Below are 18,600 nucleotides of genomic sequence, written 5' to 3'. Positions count from 1 at the left end.
ACTGAACAAAAATATAAACGCAACATGTAAAGTGTTGACCCCATGTTTCATCAGCTGAAATAAAACATCCTCAATTTTCCATACACACAAAAAGCTTATTGCTCTCAAATTTTGTGCAGAGATTTGTTTACATCCCTGTTAGTGAGCATTTCTCCTTTGCCAAGATAATCCATCCACCTGACAGATGTGGCATATCAAAAAGATTGTTAAACAGCATGGTCATTACACAGGTGCACCTTGAGACATCTGTGGCATTGTGTTGTGTGACAAAACTGCACATTTTAGAGTGGTCTTTTATTTTCCCCAGCACGAGGTGTACCTGTGTAATGATCATGCTGTTTCACCCCTCAGAGCCTGGTTCCTCTCGAGATGTCTTCTTAGGTTCCTGCCTTTCTAGGGAGTTTTTTCTATCCACCGTGCTTCTACATCTGCATTGCTTGCTGTTTGGGGTTTTAGGGTGGGTTTCTGTATAGCACTTTGTGACTTCGGCTGACGTAAAAAGGGCTTTATAAATACATTTGACTGATCAGCTTATTGATATGCCACACAATAAAAGGCCACTATAAAATGTGCAGTTTAGTCACACAACACAATGCCACAGATGTCTCAAGTTTTGAGGGCGTAGGCAATTGGCATGCTGAGTGCAGGAATGTCCACCAGAGCTGTTGCTAGAGAATTGAATGTTTATTTCTCTACCATAAGCTGCCTCCAACGTTGTTTTAGAGAATTTGGCATTACGTCTAACCTGCCTCACAATCGCAGACCATCTGCAACCACGCCAGCCCAGGACCTCCACATCTGGCGTTCTTCACCTGCAGGATGGTCTGAGACCAGCAACCCGGACAGCTGATGTAACTGAGAAGTATTTCTGTCTGTAATAAAGCCATTTTGAGTGGAAAAACTGGCAAATGGATGGTTTAGGATGACCTTAGACTTTAAATCTGCAAGTTCTAAGTTGTAAACAAGATTCCTGTACGCAAGTACAGAGGCCTCAATGGATTGTTAAGAAATTCTAAAATGATTCATTCCAATATCCCTCTTTGCCATCATTCAAGTATTTCTCCTCAGTCAACACTCCCTTCAAGTTATGACAGGGGAGAGCGTAGCCTCAGGCTTTCATTATATCTTGCACACAGGTAATGCAAAGTCTTCCTTAGTCAAGATAATGGAAACAAACCTAATCATCCTGTATGTTGCTTCCCTGTCATGTTCACAGTTGGGATTGGGCGTAACGGATACATGCTACAGCAATAAGGCTCCCTTCCCTGAATATCTTATTAAGTTAAGTCTAGGAGGGCCCCTGTATGGAAGACTGGAAGCCTTCTAGAGACAGGCCTGATGGTAGAAGTGGTGATAGGGGCAGTTGGACAGAGAGCAATTAGACTTCCCTCAGATAGAAAATGGCTGTGTAAAATCAATGTACAGGCGTGGCCAAAAGTTTTGAGAATGACACAAATATTAATTTTCACAAAGTCTGCTGCCTCAGTTTGTATGATGGCAATTTACATATACTCCAGAATGTTATGAAGAGCAATCAGATGAATTGCAAAGTCCCTCTTTGCCATGCAAAGGAACTGAATCCCCCAAAAACATTTCCACTGCATTTCAGCCCTGCCACAAAAGGACTAGCTGACATCATGTCAGTGATTCTCTCGTTAACACAGGTGTGAGTGTTGACGAGGACAAGGCTGGAGATCACTCTGTCATGCTGATTGAGTACGAATAACAGACTGGAAGCTTCAAAAGGATGGTGGTGCTTGGAATCATTGTTCTTCCTCTGTCATCCATGGTTACCTGCAAGGAAACACGCGTGTCATCATTGCTTTGCACAAAAATGGCTTCACAGGCAAGGATATTGCTGCCAGTAAGATTGCACCTAAATCAACCATTTATCGGATCATCAAGAACTTCAAGGAGAGCGGTTCAATTGTTGTGAAGAAGGCTTCAGGGCACCCAAGAAAGTCCAGCAAGCGCCATGACCGTATCCTAAAGTTGATTCAGCTGTGGGATCGGGGCACGCACAGGGGGATCTGCACGCACAGTGAGGAGAAGACTTTTGGAGGATGGCCTGGTGTCAAGAAGGGCAGCAAAGAAGCCACTTCTCTCCAGGAAAAACATCATGGACAGACTGATATTCTGCAAAAGGTACAGGGATTGGACTGCTGAGGGCTGGGGTAAAGTCATTTCTCTGACGAATCCCCTTTCCGATTGTTTGGGGCATCCGGATAAAAGCTTGTCCGGAGAAGACAAGGTGAGCGCTACCATCAGTCCTGTGTCATGCCAACAGTAAAGCATCCTGAGACCATTCATGTGTGGGGTTGCTTCTCAGCCAAGGGAGTGGGCTCACTCACAATTTTGTCTAAGAACACAGCCATGAATAAAGAATGGTACCAACTTCTCCCAACCATCCAGGAACAGTTTGGTGACGAACAATGTCTTTTCCAGCATGATGGAGCACCTTGCCATAAGGCAAAAGTGATAACTAAATGGCTCGGGGAACAAACATCGATATTTTGGGTCCATGGCCAGGAAACTCCCCAGATCTTAATCCCATTGAGAACTTGTGGTCAATATTCAAGAGGCGGGTGGACAAACAAAACCCCACAAATTCTGACAAACTCCATGCATTGATTATGCAAGAATGTGCTGCCATCAGTCAGGATGTGGCCCAGAACTTAATTGACAGCATGCCAGGGCGAATTGCAGAGGTCTTGAAAAAGACGGGTCAACACTGCAAATATTGGCTTTTTGCATCAACTTCATGTAGTTGTCAATAAAAGCCTTTGACACTTATGAAATTCTTGTAGTTATACTTCAGTATTCCATAGTAACATCTGACAAAAATATCTAGACACTGCGGCAGCAGACTTTGTGAAAATTCATATTTGTGTCATTCTCAAAACTTTTGGCCACGACTGTACAAAGCAACCCAACATGGCATCCGTGTTTCCATTTCACATCATTCAAGAGGATTGATCCAAAACAGAATCTTACACATATGCAAGAGTGAAGATGTGACGGTGTCTCTCTGTGTGTACGTGTCTATATTTCCATCATCATCATCATCATAAACACCAGGGCGAGACCACAGAGTAGGAATTAGAACACAATCAACCACAACCACCATGGTGCACCCACTACTAAACCACCACCTACACCTGGCCTGTAAGCCAATGATGGACCTTCACTCACACAACTGGTTTAAATGCAATAAGTGGTGGACTCCATGATTATGGAGCCTGAAGGTGTTCTTGGGAGGGTCCCCTAAGAAAAAAAGTCAGCTTAACAGAAAGGTGGGTCACATTTTGGGGTAACACTTATTTTTACAGTCATATATAGTATCAATGTATTTCCCTGGAATTAAGAAACTGTGTGGGTACCTCAATACTTCTTAGAATACAACAATGTTTTGTGAATAGCATTTTATTTTACTAGCTTGTTAAAGTTCAATTTACAATGGTACTTTTAGAAAGAAATATTCAAAAATGTATTTGTACAATTATTTTCAGGCAACATAAAATTGCAAATAAAGTATGTACAGCGATGAGAAATTAAAACAAGTAAATGTTACATTTCTATCAATAGGTGAACTGGTAAGAGTGGAACAATTTAATAATTGATCACTTAATGATAGCTATGCCAACACCAAAAAAAGAGAATTTAAACCTGGGTGTGTTCAGAAAACATAAAAAAATAAATGTTTTGCAACAGAAAACAAAAGTAAGCGTTTCGAATTGGACAAGTCCAGGTAGTCCCTTCCTGTTTTACTTACTTATTTTTTTCAACATTGGGTGCCATATTTTTTACACATTTGGTGCCTAATGAATATGACCCTCCTCAACTGGGACCTGACAAGAGCTTCTAAATAAATAACAAGGGCTGAGAGCAACTAGTCAGAGTGCAGCATCTCGACACAGATACAAACCAAGCTAAAACGAAAGTGGAGCCATTTTAACGGTCAACAACGTCGTCAGTGTGGATATATACGCGACACCAAAATTCGGCCCTGTCCAAATGTACAATATGAATACCCCAAAAAGGTCAAACGTTTTACATACTATATTATGTCCATAAAAATAATCACATTTAAATTATAGCATTAACTCTGCTGCCAATGGCATAGATATAGACCATATTCTATTTTCTCCGACACAGACATTGGTTACAGTAAGTATGTACAAGAAATATAACATCTTCAATAAAATAATGCTACTGTTTATCAAGAGTTAACTTCACTGATCCCTTTGTTGTCGTCATCCTCGGGACGGTTTACAGTACTTTGTGCTAACACTTCAGAGTAATTGGATGAGTCCTTGTGCTCATTTAAACATCGAAACATTAAAATCAAATCGCAAAGAGGTCTTGTGAGTTGGCTGGGTCAACAGGAGGCAATCTCCCACTATTAATATTACTGAATATATATTAATACTTTAAAAGGCTTAAAAAATTCCAACCTGTTGACTCGGGATGCAGATTGGAAAACACAAAAAAAAACTCTGAGATTAGATAAAGTTAGCTTGTTTCCCCGACTCAGATTAAAACTCTCCTTCCTATTCATTTTTAACAAAACTCCCTGCATTTTAACACTTGTCAACAGATCAAACTCCCGAGGAAATGACAAAGACAAAATCAAAACATAAAAAAATAGATGAGGAGTTCTTTAAAAAAAACATGGCATGCCATTGCTCCATTAAATACTGTATGATGCGTAGGCTGGAATGCTTTCAATTCTTGAATACCTGATATTATTGAGTAATACAATAAATCACTATGCTTCATAGTGCAGTAATACAGTACTCACACTAGCCTACAGTAATTGCACATTCGCCGCATGCAAGGGGGGCTAAGGCAAAGGGCAGCCCATACCATCCATCTTTCCATCCATCCCTATCATTTCACCCTTCTCTCCTCCTTGATGCAGTGCCTCCTGTTCCTAGCTACAATACCAGACACGCTGTCTGACGGAGATACCACACACTGGTGTTGCAGTCCAAGGCAAAGTGGATAAAGAAGAAGGTCTGCTACAAGCGGTTTTTGCGTTAATCCAGTTAATAATAGCCCGGTGTGAGCATTGTCGTGGTGGCGGACATATTTTTGTTAGGTCATGTCTTGTCTGATGTCACCATCCCCACACTCCTCTCTAGGTTCCCAACAATGGGTTACCAGGTCAGTGACAGCAGTATCATGTCACAGAGGAGGGGTTCGTTGGGGGGGGGGGTGCTATACAGGACACCACGGACCCTGTGGGATCCAGACTCTTGATGTTTCTGTGCTGGAATGTTCCATTCGGGGACATGGTTGGGGGGGTGGGGGGTACCACACAAGGGTTTGGCCTTATGTCTATGACTCCTGGATGGGAGAGCAGAGCAGAGAGCTCCCTGTTTACCCTCCTGCCCCATTCTACCTTACCCATTCATCCATGATCTCTAGTCACCGAGGCTTCAGTATATTGCTAATACAAAATAAATTGCTCTACTAGGAATAAAAACACAGCACCCCTTTCTTTTATAGATCTCCGTCTTGTGGTGGTAGACACAACTTGAAGAGCCTGTGGGAAAGGAGGAAAAATAAGAAATTAAGATCTGGACTTAGCGTAGCCTGCTTTCAGACCCGTTTGTGCTGTCGAACCCTACAGCACAAACAGATCTGGAACCAGGTTAGTACTTTCAAACTACTTTGTAACTATTGTCTGTACCTTGGGGCTGCGGGTGGCATCTGGTCCATCACTTTCAGGTTTTTAGCCGAGATCTCTACCCTGGTGCCCTATCAGAGAAGAGAGGGTGAGACAATGTTTACATATTTAGACTGAGGACAAGTGCCCACATAGTTCTAGCTACTGTACCCAAATCATCTATCTGCTCAGACAGCGTACCTAAAGTTGTATTCCTACTTAATGCCATTAGGTTAAGAACGACGCACACTTATTGGTGAAAAACGACTATGTGTAAACTAAATGGACCCGTTCCACTGCATCGTATGTAGTGAATGTTTTAGAATTAACCAAGGTTAAAAGTGAAGTCTTGTTTGCCACTTCGGTACTGCTTGGTAAGGCTATGGTATACAGTAGGTGGAAGTTGCCTCCTTTCATGTTCAGTTTCCATTAAAGATTAGCAAGGGGATAGAGAGAGATCTGGGTTGTAATTATTATGCACGAAATGGAAGAAAACGGACTGAAACAGGGAGGGACTACCTGAATTTGTCCTATAAGAAACATTCAGTTTCCATTGCAAAATGTTTTGTTACGTTGTGCCCTAACGAATACAACCCAGGTCCGAGATCTGTTGCTAAGGATGTAAAGCGCTGAAGGGTGTGTTTAGGGCACCTGTTTCCTCATGATGTCCATGGTCTGCATGATGCAGCGGGGCATGAGGCTGTGGTTCCGCGCCAGGATCATGGCCTGCTCCAGGGTCACGCTCAGGGTGCACCTACTCAACACAAAAGGTCAGAGGTTAGGAGGTCAACGGTGTTTTAACTATGTGTCATGAGAGTACAGTGTTATGTAAAGGCTGCTGTGTGGAGGCTAATAGGAGAAGGGGTTGAAAATACACCGTTTTGAAGTGGGTAAGGCATATGTTGCATAATGCATGTTTAAGCAATACATCCGACACAGCAATGCATAGATATTCATGAGTGTTTGCTCAAGTTGACACGTAAACTGTCAGCCCTTATGCGTCACTTTCAAGTTCAAATGACTGACCTTTGCATGCCGGTGGCACACATGGTGATGTGGCAGGCGCCCAGGCGGTTGCACAGCTCCGAGGACACACAGAGCACGCTGACGCCCGACAGGTGGCCCGCTGCGTTGGGACGCACATTCAGGTACGAGTGCATCAGGCGACATAGGTCATCCAGGGTGTTGAGGGGTCGTAGGAGCTGGGGGGGACAGGGGTTTAGGGGTTAAAATCTTAAAGGTGTACTCCAACTTTCCTTTCAAAGTACTGCCCCTGGGCCTCCCGAGTGGCGCAGTGGTCTAAGGCACTGCATCGCAGTGCTAGCTGTGCCACTAGAGATTCTGGGTTCGAATCCAGGCTCTTTTGCAGCCAGCCGCGACCGGGAGACCCATGGAGCGGCGCACTTTTGGCCCAGCGTCGTCCGGGTTAGGAGAGGGTTTGGCCGGCAGGGATGTCCTGTGGCGGGCCGGGCGCAGTGCACGCTGACACGGTCGCCAGGTGTGTACGGTGTTTCCTCCGACACATTGGTGTGGCTGGGTTAAGTGGGCATTGTGTCAAGAAGCAGTGCGGCTTGGTTGGGTTGTGTTTCAGAGGACGCACAGCTCTCAACCTTCGCCTCTCCCGAGTCCATATGGGAGTTGCAGCGATGAGACAAAACTGTAACTACCAATTGGATACCGCAAAATTGGGGAGAAAAAGGGTAATACATTTTTTTAAATAAATAAGTATTGCCCTTGAGCTTGTTTGTAAACAGAGAGCCATTTTGATTTCTGTTTACCTGGTCTATCTTCATAGCCGTGGTGTTAGAGTCAGTGGGTAGATTTGACTTCTCCAGGTAAAAAGCCCTGTTAGAACACAATGAGTTATCATTCAATATGAACACTATTGACCAATTAAATGACCTGTTGATAGTCTATTTACTCTGTAAAAACTTCAGACAAAAGTCCATTTCTACAGCTAATACAGTAGCCAAACTAAATCAGCATAGGAATAAACTTTGTAGGTAGTACAATACAGTGGTGGGTAGTACAATACAGTGGTGGGTAGTACAATACAGTGGTGGGTAGTACAATACATATTACCATATGTCAGGTGTGTAGGTGACAACCTGGGTTTGACTATGTAAGTGGGTAGTACAATGAATATGACTGTATACAAAGTGTGTAGATTTCTACCTGAGTTTTCGGTAGTAGGCTTTAACCTTCTCGAGTGAGACGGCGTTGGTGCGCTGCTGGAACTCCTCCATGGACACACAGTCCTGTTGGGACACTCCCTCTGGCCTCTCCAGGGCTGACCATGGGACAGAGGTAACACATTAACAACACAGTACACCCACCCACCCACACATAAACGTAGATTCTATGACCCGCGCTCACATTCTATGACCCGCGCTCACATTCTATGACCCGCGCTCAGCAGGTTTGCGTGTATGTGGGACAAGTAACCACATTGTGACCTACACATCGATAATATTTCACACCTGAAAGTGACAGCTCTACTAAAGTCTGTCTCTGACAAGTGAATCTGTATTTAATTCAACAACTGTATTCCATAGAAGCGGCCTGTAGGTGGGGCTAACAGACCGTTTATTCCTAGTTCTCTGACTGCAGTACAGTATCACATTTCATCACAGGCTTCTTCTTTGAGGCAGCCACTTAACAATGTGAGCCTTCCCTACAGGGTTATTGTCCCAATTGGCACGTGTATGGAAAATGAATGGTTCCCTAGCACAGGGAATCAAGCATAATTCCAGCCACATATACTGACCCGGTGCAGGTCGAAAGAGCGTCGCAGTGAAAGAATAGAGGGGGAGTGGCTAGATAAGCACAGAATACATTTCCCGGTTATACTTACACAGTCCGTTATTCAAATGGTAGTTACGACAACGTAAATGGTAAATATAGAGCAAATCCTCTAGAATTAGTATTTTGTTGGTGAAACTCTATAGCCACTTTCACGCTGGCGTTTAGCACCTAATCAGTTAGGAGAACGGGATTAAGAGATACTGATTCAATGCCCTCTGTTAATGTACTGTAAATTATTATAGATATATGGGGCTAAATCCCAAACAGCCCCCTATTCCCTATACGGTAGATTACTTTTGTGCTCATTTGGGATGCAGACATGATCATTGTGTAGACCGAGAGGTTGGCAGGACTTCTCCGGAACGTTACAGGTGAATATATGAAGAAATTGTTCTATACATCTAATTTCTACTGTATCTGCAACTCTGTGTGCATATTCAAGATGATAGCAAATTGATGGGGTAAATGCCTCTGCATTGTGAAGATCTGTGTATTTGTTAACCTGCAACATATTTCCTTAACATTTGCTTAGTGCATTTCATCAAATTCCATCCAATGCCATTTGACTTGACTCGACTCAATTCAATTCAGCGACCTGTGATTCAATTAGGATTTGATGACAATCCAACTGCACTCAGATGAATTCAGCTAACTTTGATTCGGTGATGATTTGACTCGAGTCGACTCAATTGAGTTCAGCCAGCTTTGCGTGGAGGTAGACTAGAGGGCTGTTCCTACTCACCCCTGGTGAAGAGCACGGTGTGCAGTTTGAGGCTGCCCCCGTTCTGCAAGCGCGTGGGGAGCTCACTGAAGTGGCAGCTGTCCAGATACAGGGTGACCTTTAGGGCCTGCCGGCTGCCCTCCACGTGGTAACACACCGGCGTGTCTGGGGAACACAACACAGCTTAGTTTGGCTTAATGTTAAATGAGTTCATAGAGTTCTGTGCCTGTATTTATTAACCGTCTAAAAAGGCAGAGCGCTGATCAGTTTGGCCCTTTAGATCATAACAGAAGCCGATTATTATGGACAGGGAGGAGCTGATCCTAGATCAGCACACCTACTCTTAGACGCTTGATAAATACGGGCCCTGGTTGCTTTTCCCTTCACTTAGGCATGAGGTGACTAGTACACACTGGACCGCTGATTGACGTTGCACGACGATTTACTTACAGATAACAGCGATCAGAATGTTGCATTTAAATCCCGTTACACGAATACAACATTCGTACTCTGCGTTCTATACTCGGCAACATCCACCGATCCATTACATATTTCATTCGATGGGTTTGTAGTTAATCAGACATAGGCGGCATCGGTATGGATTCTTGCTTCAGTGGCCCGCCAACACCATCCAAAGCTATGGGGGAAACCCTAAGAACAACACAACCCCCCTGTGAGGTCAGCACATTGCCTCCTGAAGACCATCTACCCATAATCCTTTTGGATTGAGTGTGATGGTTTAGATTAACCCTTCCTCTCTGTAATGCTTTACACATGGCTCTGATTAACCTATAGTAAGGGGGGGGGGCTTGCTGAACAGGCTTTTATCAAATCAATACCGTCAGACGAGCTCGCAGCCACAAACAGACTGACTGCCTAAGCAACGGCCGCTGCACCGCGCTACAGTAGTTAGCTAGGCCGCGCCATTCTGCTGAAGTGGGAATGTTTTCCAAAAAGCGATTTCAGTGTAAAAAGGTTTTTAAAGGAGGGAGGAAGGGGGTGTGTGTGTGTATACCGTTATTCTTACTGCTGAGCAGTAACCTAGAATAGTACATCCCTGGTTAATCCGCGGCTTTCTCCCCCAAAATGTGAAATGCAACTGATGTGCTTGCTTAAAGCAGCAATCTCGGCTCACCATATTGCGGTCCTTGAAAAGGAACAGACTGGAAAGTACAAGTCTTTCAGCGAAGCTGGGTTTGACCGAGGTGTTTCATTGAAATTAAGCTGCAATTGTATGACGGGGAAAAAACTCTGGGTCTACGGTAACAAAGCCCTTTGTTGTGGTTGACATCCAAGGTGTGTGTCCAACCGCCACACGTAAACACCACTTTACAACTCCGTCGACTGGCCACCGTTGCTAAGAAAATATGTGGTTGCTATGGGAAAGGGTCTACTTACTTGCGACCAGGCATTCATCCTCCAGCTGGCGGAAGAACACAGTGACTTTGTCCAGGTCCAACAGGGCCGCCTTGGTATCCTCCAGCATCGTCCTCTCCTCCTTCTACACAGTAGAGAGAAACCAAAAAGCTCAGCTAACAGGCCAGGGGCCGTATTCACAAAGCGTCTCAGATTAGGAGTGTTGATATAGAATCAGTTTTTCCTTTTAGATTATAATAAAGACGATTGTACGGACAGTGGGGACCTGATCCTAGATCAGCACTCAGACTCTTAGTGAATATGAGCCGGGGACTTAGCAGCCAATGGAGACAGCGGAGTGTGGAAAGAGGACTCAGTCAATGGCACCCTTCTTTCTGGATCAACACAGTACAGAGCCATTATAGTTAAACCCTTATACTATTCTATTGATGATTCCTAGATGGCTAGACATCTCTACATTGGTGTTTGTATGCCTATGGGACATTGCTCTATTGGCGTTTTGAATTTTGTTTTTAATGTGTCTTTTTAAAAAATGTTTTTACTGGAGATAAAACATCTATGAAAAAATGGGTATTTTGACCTCAATGGAGTAATACAAAAGTTCGAATAGATATAAAACGGTTTCATATTATTGGTTAAATGTAATCAAGCACAACTCAACTATTATGACCCAAGTCTGCTGATTTTCCAAAGGCAAATAAATCACATCAGTAAAGGTTTAAAGTGTTTGTTTAAGCAGCAGGGCTCGACAGCCCTGTTCCTGTAGTGCTACCCTCCTGTAGGTCATCACTCCAACCCCAGTTTCAGCTTATCAACCAGCTAGCCATTAGAACCAGGTGCGCTAGATCAGGGTAGAAGCGAAAACCTACAAGACGGTAGCTCTCCAGGAACAGGGTTGAGGAGCCCTGCTTTACGGTATCCGTCTCTTACCACGTGGGGTGCCAGTGAGGCCTGGAAGTTGAGCAGCACGCCAATGGCGGCCGCCTGTTCCAGCCACTTGCGGCTCGTCTCCTTGCTGTCCTCCTCGTACTCGCCGGCGTTGTTGAAGCGTGCACGCAGTGCCGCCAGGAGCTGCTCGGCCAGCGTGCACACGGCACCCGCCGCGCTCTGGCAGAAGATCACGTCCCGCCGCAGCTGCAGAGCCGTGTCTGGGGTGGGGAGGAGGATTTGTTTTTTTAACCTTTACTTAACTAGGCAAGTCAGTTAAGAACAAATTCTTATTTACAATGACGGCCTACTCCGGCCAAACCCTAACCCAGACGACGCTGGGCCAATTGTGCGCCGCCCTATGGGATCCCCAATTACGGCCGGTTGTGATACAGCCTGGAATCTAACCAGGTTCTGTACTGACGCCTCTAGCACTGAGATGCAGTGCCTTAGACCGCTGCGCCACTCGGGGGGAAGGGGAAAATAAGATAAGCATCTTATTTTCAGAGAAATTTGCTTTACTAACTTCTTACAAGACATTTACAAAATCAGCAACGTACAAACACTATACAGGGTATTTTCCTAGTGACTAGAGGGAGGAGCACAGAGGAGAATAATGGAAAGAGGTGAGAGATAGGTCGGTGGAAGAGAGGTAAGAGGAAGGGAGTAATTAAAAAAGAACATTCTAGAGTGAGAGAGAGGTGGGAAGGGTAAAAAAAAGGGGAAAGAGAGCGCGAGACGGGCGGTTGACAGGCTTTTGACAACCGTTCTTACCATCAACCCGACTGACCTCAGAGTGGTCTGTAAACTCTAATCAACCGTTCTTACCATCAACCCAACTGGCCTCAGAGTGGTCTGTAAACTCTAATCAACCGTTCTTACCATCAACCCGACTGACCTCAGAGTGGTCTGTAAACTCTAATCAACCGTTCTTACCATCAACCCGACTGACCTCAGAGTGGTCTGTAAACTCTAATCAACCGTTCTTACCATCAACCCAACTGGCCTCAGAGTGGTCTGTAAACTCTAATCAACCGTTCTTACCATCAACCCGACTGACCTCAGAGTGGTCTGTAAACTCTAATCAAACATAGCCAGGGGGGTTTACAATCTGCTCTCACACTGACTCATTCATGAGGACGGGACCATTAAAAACTGCCATATGGCACAGCACACTTCAAAGGGAACACACACACACACACACACATACACACACAGATAAGGCTGACATAAGGCTTACCTGTACATTTGAGCAGGGCCAGAAGCAGCTGGTTCTTCCCATCTACAGAAAAATGAGGATTTTATTACCTAAGTGATACGCATGTGTTTCTGCTGTAGCTATGCGTTTGTGTGTGTGATGCCTGTGTTACATGTGTGCTTATGGTGCGTGTGCGTTTTCTACTGACCATCCACAAATCTCTGTAGGCTCTCCACCAGTGTCTTGATGGAGCTGGGCAGGTTCCAAGGGTCCTCCTGGATGTTTTTGTGAATGATGTAGCGACAGCGTACCGTCCAATCCTCAGTGTGACGGAACTCTGTTCAGAAAACATGACGTGTCAATGATTTAGTCAATGAATTAGCAATATAAAATTGTAGGACAATTCTTCAGTATAACACCATTACACACACACACACACACACACACACACACACACACACACACACACACACACACACACACACACACACACACACACACACACACACACACACACACACACACACACACACACACACACACACACACACACCTCAGTGATACCCAGACAAGTCTCTCTCTCTCTAAACAAACACGCACTCAGGCATACCTTACACACTCACACACACTAAATGTAGTGGGTACCTGGCTGAGTGTGGTCGGGGTGAAAGTGCTTGGTTTCCTCGCAGGCCTTGGTCATGACGGGCCCTTTGAGCAGGCTATTGATGGAATCCACCTGCAGACGACAGTCACAACCAGTCAGACAGAGTCTGGCCTCAGTCCCTCAACAACAACAGGAAACTGGGGCCCAGGTAATTGACGGTAGCCAAAATGGTCGTGTCCCTCAGGGAGTATGGGAGAGGTCAAAGGGCATGAGATGTGTAAGAGGAGATGCGAGGAAGATGACAAAGAGAGGAGAGAGATTGCAAAACAAAGTGCTGCAGATGATTACTACTACTGATTACGATAAACATGATCTGTGCCAAATGTTTCTGAGGGCTAATGGAAAAGCTGTGTGTGTGTGCGAAGAGAGAGAGAGAGAGAGAGAGAGAGAGAGAGAGAGAGAGAGAGAGAGAGAGAGAGAGAGAGAGAGAGAGAGAGAGAGAGAGAGAAAGCGAGTACGTGTGTGAGAGAGAGAGAGAGAGAACATCTGTGTAAGTGTGTGTGCGCATGTATGTGTATGGTATTAGTGCCAAGCAGTGTTTACATTACACACAACACCATGTTAACCATTAAAAGCATGGCATACAAAAACTGAGTGAGATGTGGGTTGGCAAAGCCATTGAAGCTGATCGCACAGAGGATAGTGGGAAAGACTGTGCACCTGGTTGAAAAGGTGCTCCAGACAGCCATGCAGCTTGTCCTGCTTGTCTGAGGGAATCCTCATGTCACAGGGCAGCTCATCACCTGAGAAAGAAAGAAAGAAAGAAAGAAAGAAAGAAAGAAAGAAAGAAAGAAAGAAAGAAAGAAAGAAAGAAAGAAAGAAAGAAAGAAAGAAAGAAAGAAAGAAAGAAAGAAAGAAAGAAAGAAAGAAAGAAAGAAAGAAAGAAAGAAGGAAGAGAAGGAAGGAAGGAAGGAAAGAAAGAAAAAGACCGAAAGAAAAATAAATAAAAGAATCAACTGGACACCATTTACAAGGAGATTCTGAACATTCTCCCACATAAGGCAAACCAATGTGGCATCTTTAATGCTCGAGGGGTATGAACATCTTAGTCTAGTCTTCATGAACTGTTTCTTACCTGAACCCATCTCGTCACTCCCCAGGTAAGAGCTGTTGCTACGCACACTTGTGTATGACAGGACGGAATCCCTGTTACTGTTACATTCACTGCAACACACACAGACAGGAGTTCATACACACAGAGAGAGACACAGAGAGAGAGACACAGAGAGAGAAAGTTGAATAACAAACCAGAGTTCATTCCCTACAGAAAAAATAACAATTCAAATGTGGAGTCTGTCTTGTAATTATCCAGTCAAATAATCCGACTGACTGTATGAAATATATAGTCAGAGACAGCAGTAATCAAATGCTTCTCACAAACAACAACATCATCTTACTTCATTGGCGTGACTAAAATGCATTCCACCGAACTGTTGTAACGTGTGGCTACACCAATGTGCCAAACAAGAATTTGATTAATAAACACCAGGTAAGTTGAAGTAAAAATGATAGTTAAACATTAAAGGAGATGCCTCCACCATCCCAAAAGATTTAACATATAGTTTTGCCTTAAAGGGTTAGTTCGAAAAACATATACATTTAGAAATTTGTTTCCATTTGTTGTCAGTGGCTAGTTTAACAAAACCAAAGAGTGGATTGCTGTCACTCCTTGTCCTTATGGTAAGGAAAAACATATGTACATTCACTGAACTACGCCTTTAAATGCTGAAGATTTATTCTCTTCCTATTACCCCTACATTTTCAATGCATTTTAATAGCTAGATATGTGTCTCATCTTGCCTTAAAACGCCTTTGGATGGCTTTTTATGGCTTTGCTGGATATTTTCAACGTATGGCCTTAAAAAGATGATTAGTGTGAGCGCAGAGAAGATTTACTGTGTGCAAATTGCAGATTACACAGCTACTCTTGTGAATGTTTTCTGTGTACGTCTTGGCGTTACGATATAAATGCGGAATCATACGAACTTAAGGAGACAGAAGTAGCATTGTCATCGTGCTTCCCGTTAAAATAATCGATTTGTTTTGCATTCCTATAATCATCCAGCTCGGCAACAAAACAGGGCCACAATGTGAACTGGATGCAACTCCAGCATAATGCAGGGAGGGGCAACCCGCGGGCCCCCCCCTTTTGAAGGCCCTCGGATCAATTTCCACAAACAAACAAAAAATAATAAATTCTAATATTTTTCTGTCTGCTAATTCTTTTTTGGGATTGGTGGACAGTTATCTAAAAATAGTAATCATGGTTGAATTACCGTCCGGGGGGCCCCCATTGATTGTTAGTCTCACTAAGATACACTACATATACAAAAGTACAGTACATTGGGAAAATATTCAGACCCCCTGACTTTTTCCACATTTTGTTACGTTACAGCCTTATTCAATCTATACACAATACCCCATAACAACAAAGCAAAAACAGGTTTTTCAAAATCATTGCAAAAATAAATAAACTGGAATATCACATTTACATAAGTATTCAGACCCTTTACACAGTACTTTGTTGAAGCACCTTTGGCAGCGATTACAGCCTCGAGTCTTATTGGGTATGACGCTACAAGCGTCATGGACATTCAGAGACTTGTCCTGAACACACTGTGTTGTCTTGGCTGTGTGCTTGTCCTGTTGGAAGGTGAACCTTCGCCCCAGTCTGAGGTCCTAAGTGCACTGGAGCAGGTTTTCATCAAGGATCTCACTGTACTTTGCTCCGTTCATCTTTCCCTCGATCCTGACTAGATTCCCAGTCTCGGTACGCACATGTGGGTACGCAGACCCGCAGGCAACTGCAGCCCCTCATGATGAGTTCAGCATTTTGGGCTCCCATCCCCATCAAAGTTGCCCATCCCTGGCTTAGGGAGTTCTTAGTGAGTCAGAGTCTTGTCTCTGACATTGTACGCGTCTTATTGTGTCTCTAAATGGGATGCTGGATCATCCCCGACAAACTGGGACTGAAGTGCCAACCTTTACGTAATACACCCAGGGCTTTGGCTTTGATTCTCTCCTCCACGCACACGGTCACACTCAGGCACACTCACACAAGTTCTCCTGGGAGAGGGTTCTAAATTTAGTCGCATCTCGTGGCAGGTTTGGAGCGGCCCACCCTCACCAGATGTGACGAGACTGACTGTCTGAGAGACAAACAAACCAGACTGGTGGTGAGTGTACAATTACCTCTTTCTCTGTCTGCGTCCACCCATCCATCTGCTCATTCCTCTCCTCCTCCTTTCACTCACCGTCTTTTCACTGTGGTGTCCTCTCTCTCTATTTTCCTCTCCAAGACTCTCCCCAATTCTTTTGCTGTTGACCTTCACCTTACCCTATCCTTCCTTCTTTGTCTGCCTCTCTTCATCTCTCCCCACCTATCGTTGTGTCTTTCTCTCCAATCATCATGAACGTCATGCATTTATAAAGTGCTTCTCGCACAGTCCTAGAGCACATTGGACAGCCGGACAACACATCCCATCCAGTATCAAACCTATAGCACCCTCTCCATATATTTCTACTAACAAGCTAAATGCAAATCTTGTTCCCAGCCTCTTCTGTGCGATAGCCTGGGGACGAGGTTAGCACCCTATTCCCTATGTAGTGCACTACTTTTGGAAAGACTCATATACACAGTGTACAAAACATTAGGAACACCTTCCTAACATTGAGTTGCAGCCCTTTTGCCCTCAGAACAGCCTCAATTCGTCGGGGCATGGACTCTAACAAGGTGTTGAAAGCGTTACATGTTGACTCCAATGCTTCCCACAATTGTGTCAAGTTGGTTGGATGTCCTTTGGGTGGTGGACCATTCTTGATACAAACAGGAAACTGTTGAGCATGAAAAACCCAGCACTGTTGCAGTTCTTGACACACTCAAACCGGTGTGCCTGGCGCCTACTACAGTAATCTGTTATAAGGCACTTCAATATTTTGTCTTGCCCATTCACCCTGAATGGCACACGTACACAATCCATGTCTCAATTGTCTAAAGGCTTAAAAATCCGTCTTTAACCTGTCTCCTCCCCTTCATCTACACTGAGTTAACAAGTGACACCAATAAGGGACCATGGCTTTCACCTGGTCAGTCTCTGTCATGGAAAGAGTTCCTAATGTTTTGCACACTCAGTGTAGTGCACTTATTCTGGCCAGAACCCATGAGGGTCTGGCCAAAAGTAGTGGACTGTATAGGGAATAGGGTGTCACTGCAGATGCAACCTGAGGGAGCTCACTAGACCCTGTACTGTGGGTGGCTGTTGGCTAGAAGGAGTTGCTATGCTGTTCTTGTTGTAATGACAGACTGGACAGAGAGAGAGAGAGAGAAGCGCAAGCTACTCATTTAGCCTCTATTACACACTGCACTCTCGCCAGGAGCCGACCACTGCTCTTAGTGGGTGGTAGTGGGCGGAGGCCGTGGGCGGAGGCCGTGGGCGGAGGCCGTGGACCGGTGCCTGAATGACACTACCACCGCTGCCAACAACCATCTGAATGAACTCAAGCTAGCGAGGAGGTAGCACAGTGACATCACCAAGATCACGGAATACATTTCATGTTGAGCTCCCCGATTCCTTATTCCTGATTTTTTTGTTGATGTGTGACTCGACTCCCCACATCTGGAACCTATTGGGAGAGTCGGAAGGAACCCGATGCCATCACAGTGGGAAATAGAAATAAAAATAGAGGGAGATCTTTGTTGTTGGTTTCACATGAAGCTGGCTCACGGAATTGGGAAACACCCATTTTTTTTTTTTTTTACTATACATTCAGTTTTCTATGTTTATTTTACCATGGTGAAACTGAGAGCACATTCTCATTTGCGCCAACAGAGTATTTCAAATGATTTATTTATTTAACTAGGCAAGTCAGTTAAGAACAAATTCTTATTTACAATGACGGCCTACCGCGGCAAAAGCCGGACGCCGCTGGGCCAATTGTGCGCCGCCCAATCACGGCCGGTTGTGATACAGCCTGGAATCGAACCAGGGTCTGTAGTGACGCCTCTAGCACTGAGACGCAGTGCCTTATACCGCTGCGCCACTCGGGAGCTGATCCAAGATCAGTGCCTAAGGGAAACAGAGTAGCATTGGAATGACGGACCCTGTTGTGAGTTCACATTGGATAAGTGACACCTCTCCTTTGTCTTTCACCCACAAGGTAATTGCCCACCACAGAAATAGAATCAGATAATCCTACCCCCAATACTAACCTCAACCATTACAGTGGATGAAGACATA

General features: G+C 44.5%; 1 protein-coding gene across 1 annotated transcript in view; it reads right to left on the bottom strand.

Moving 5' to 3' along the window:
* Positions 1 to 3,407: 3,407 nt before the first annotated feature.
* Positions 3,408 to 18,600, bottom strand: part of LOC106572294 (phosphatidylinositol 3,4,5-trisphosphate-dependent Rac exchanger 1 protein) — a 107,924-nt gene continuing 92,731 nt past the window's right edge. The window contains exons 27-40 of the mRNA XM_045696038.1: positions 14,439 to 14,527; positions 14,024 to 14,106; positions 13,345 to 13,435; positions 12,908 to 13,036; positions 12,742 to 12,783; positions 11,505 to 11,722; positions 10,596 to 10,698; positions 9,219 to 9,362; positions 7,847 to 7,961; positions 7,450 to 7,516; positions 6,698 to 6,873; positions 6,323 to 6,425; positions 5,696 to 5,763; positions 3,408 to 5,548 (exon numbers count right to left, since the gene is read on the bottom strand). Coding sequence (XP_045551994.1) covers positions 5,506 to 5,548; positions 5,696 to 5,763; positions 6,323 to 6,425; positions 6,698 to 6,873; positions 7,450 to 7,516; positions 7,847 to 7,961; positions 9,219 to 9,362; positions 10,596 to 10,698; positions 11,505 to 11,722; positions 12,742 to 12,783; positions 12,908 to 13,036; positions 13,345 to 13,435; positions 14,024 to 14,106; positions 14,439 to 14,527 — 1,471 coding nt within the window. The 3' untranslated portion in view covers positions 3,408 to 5,505. The remainder of the gene's footprint in view (positions 5,549 to 5,695; positions 5,764 to 6,322; positions 6,426 to 6,697; positions 6,874 to 7,449; positions 7,517 to 7,846; positions 7,962 to 9,218; positions 9,363 to 10,595; positions 10,699 to 11,504; positions 11,723 to 12,741; positions 12,784 to 12,907; positions 13,037 to 13,344; positions 13,436 to 14,023; positions 14,107 to 14,438; positions 14,528 to 18,600) is intronic.

Source organism: Salmo salar, chromosome ssa15, assembly GCF_905237065.1.
Source record: "Salmo salar chromosome ssa15, Ssal_v3.1, whole genome shotgun sequence".
Lineage (NCBI taxonomy): Eukaryota > Metazoa > Chordata > Actinopteri > Salmoniformes > Salmonidae > Salmo > Salmo salar.
This window is presented reverse-complemented; position numbering and strand designations above follow the sequence as displayed.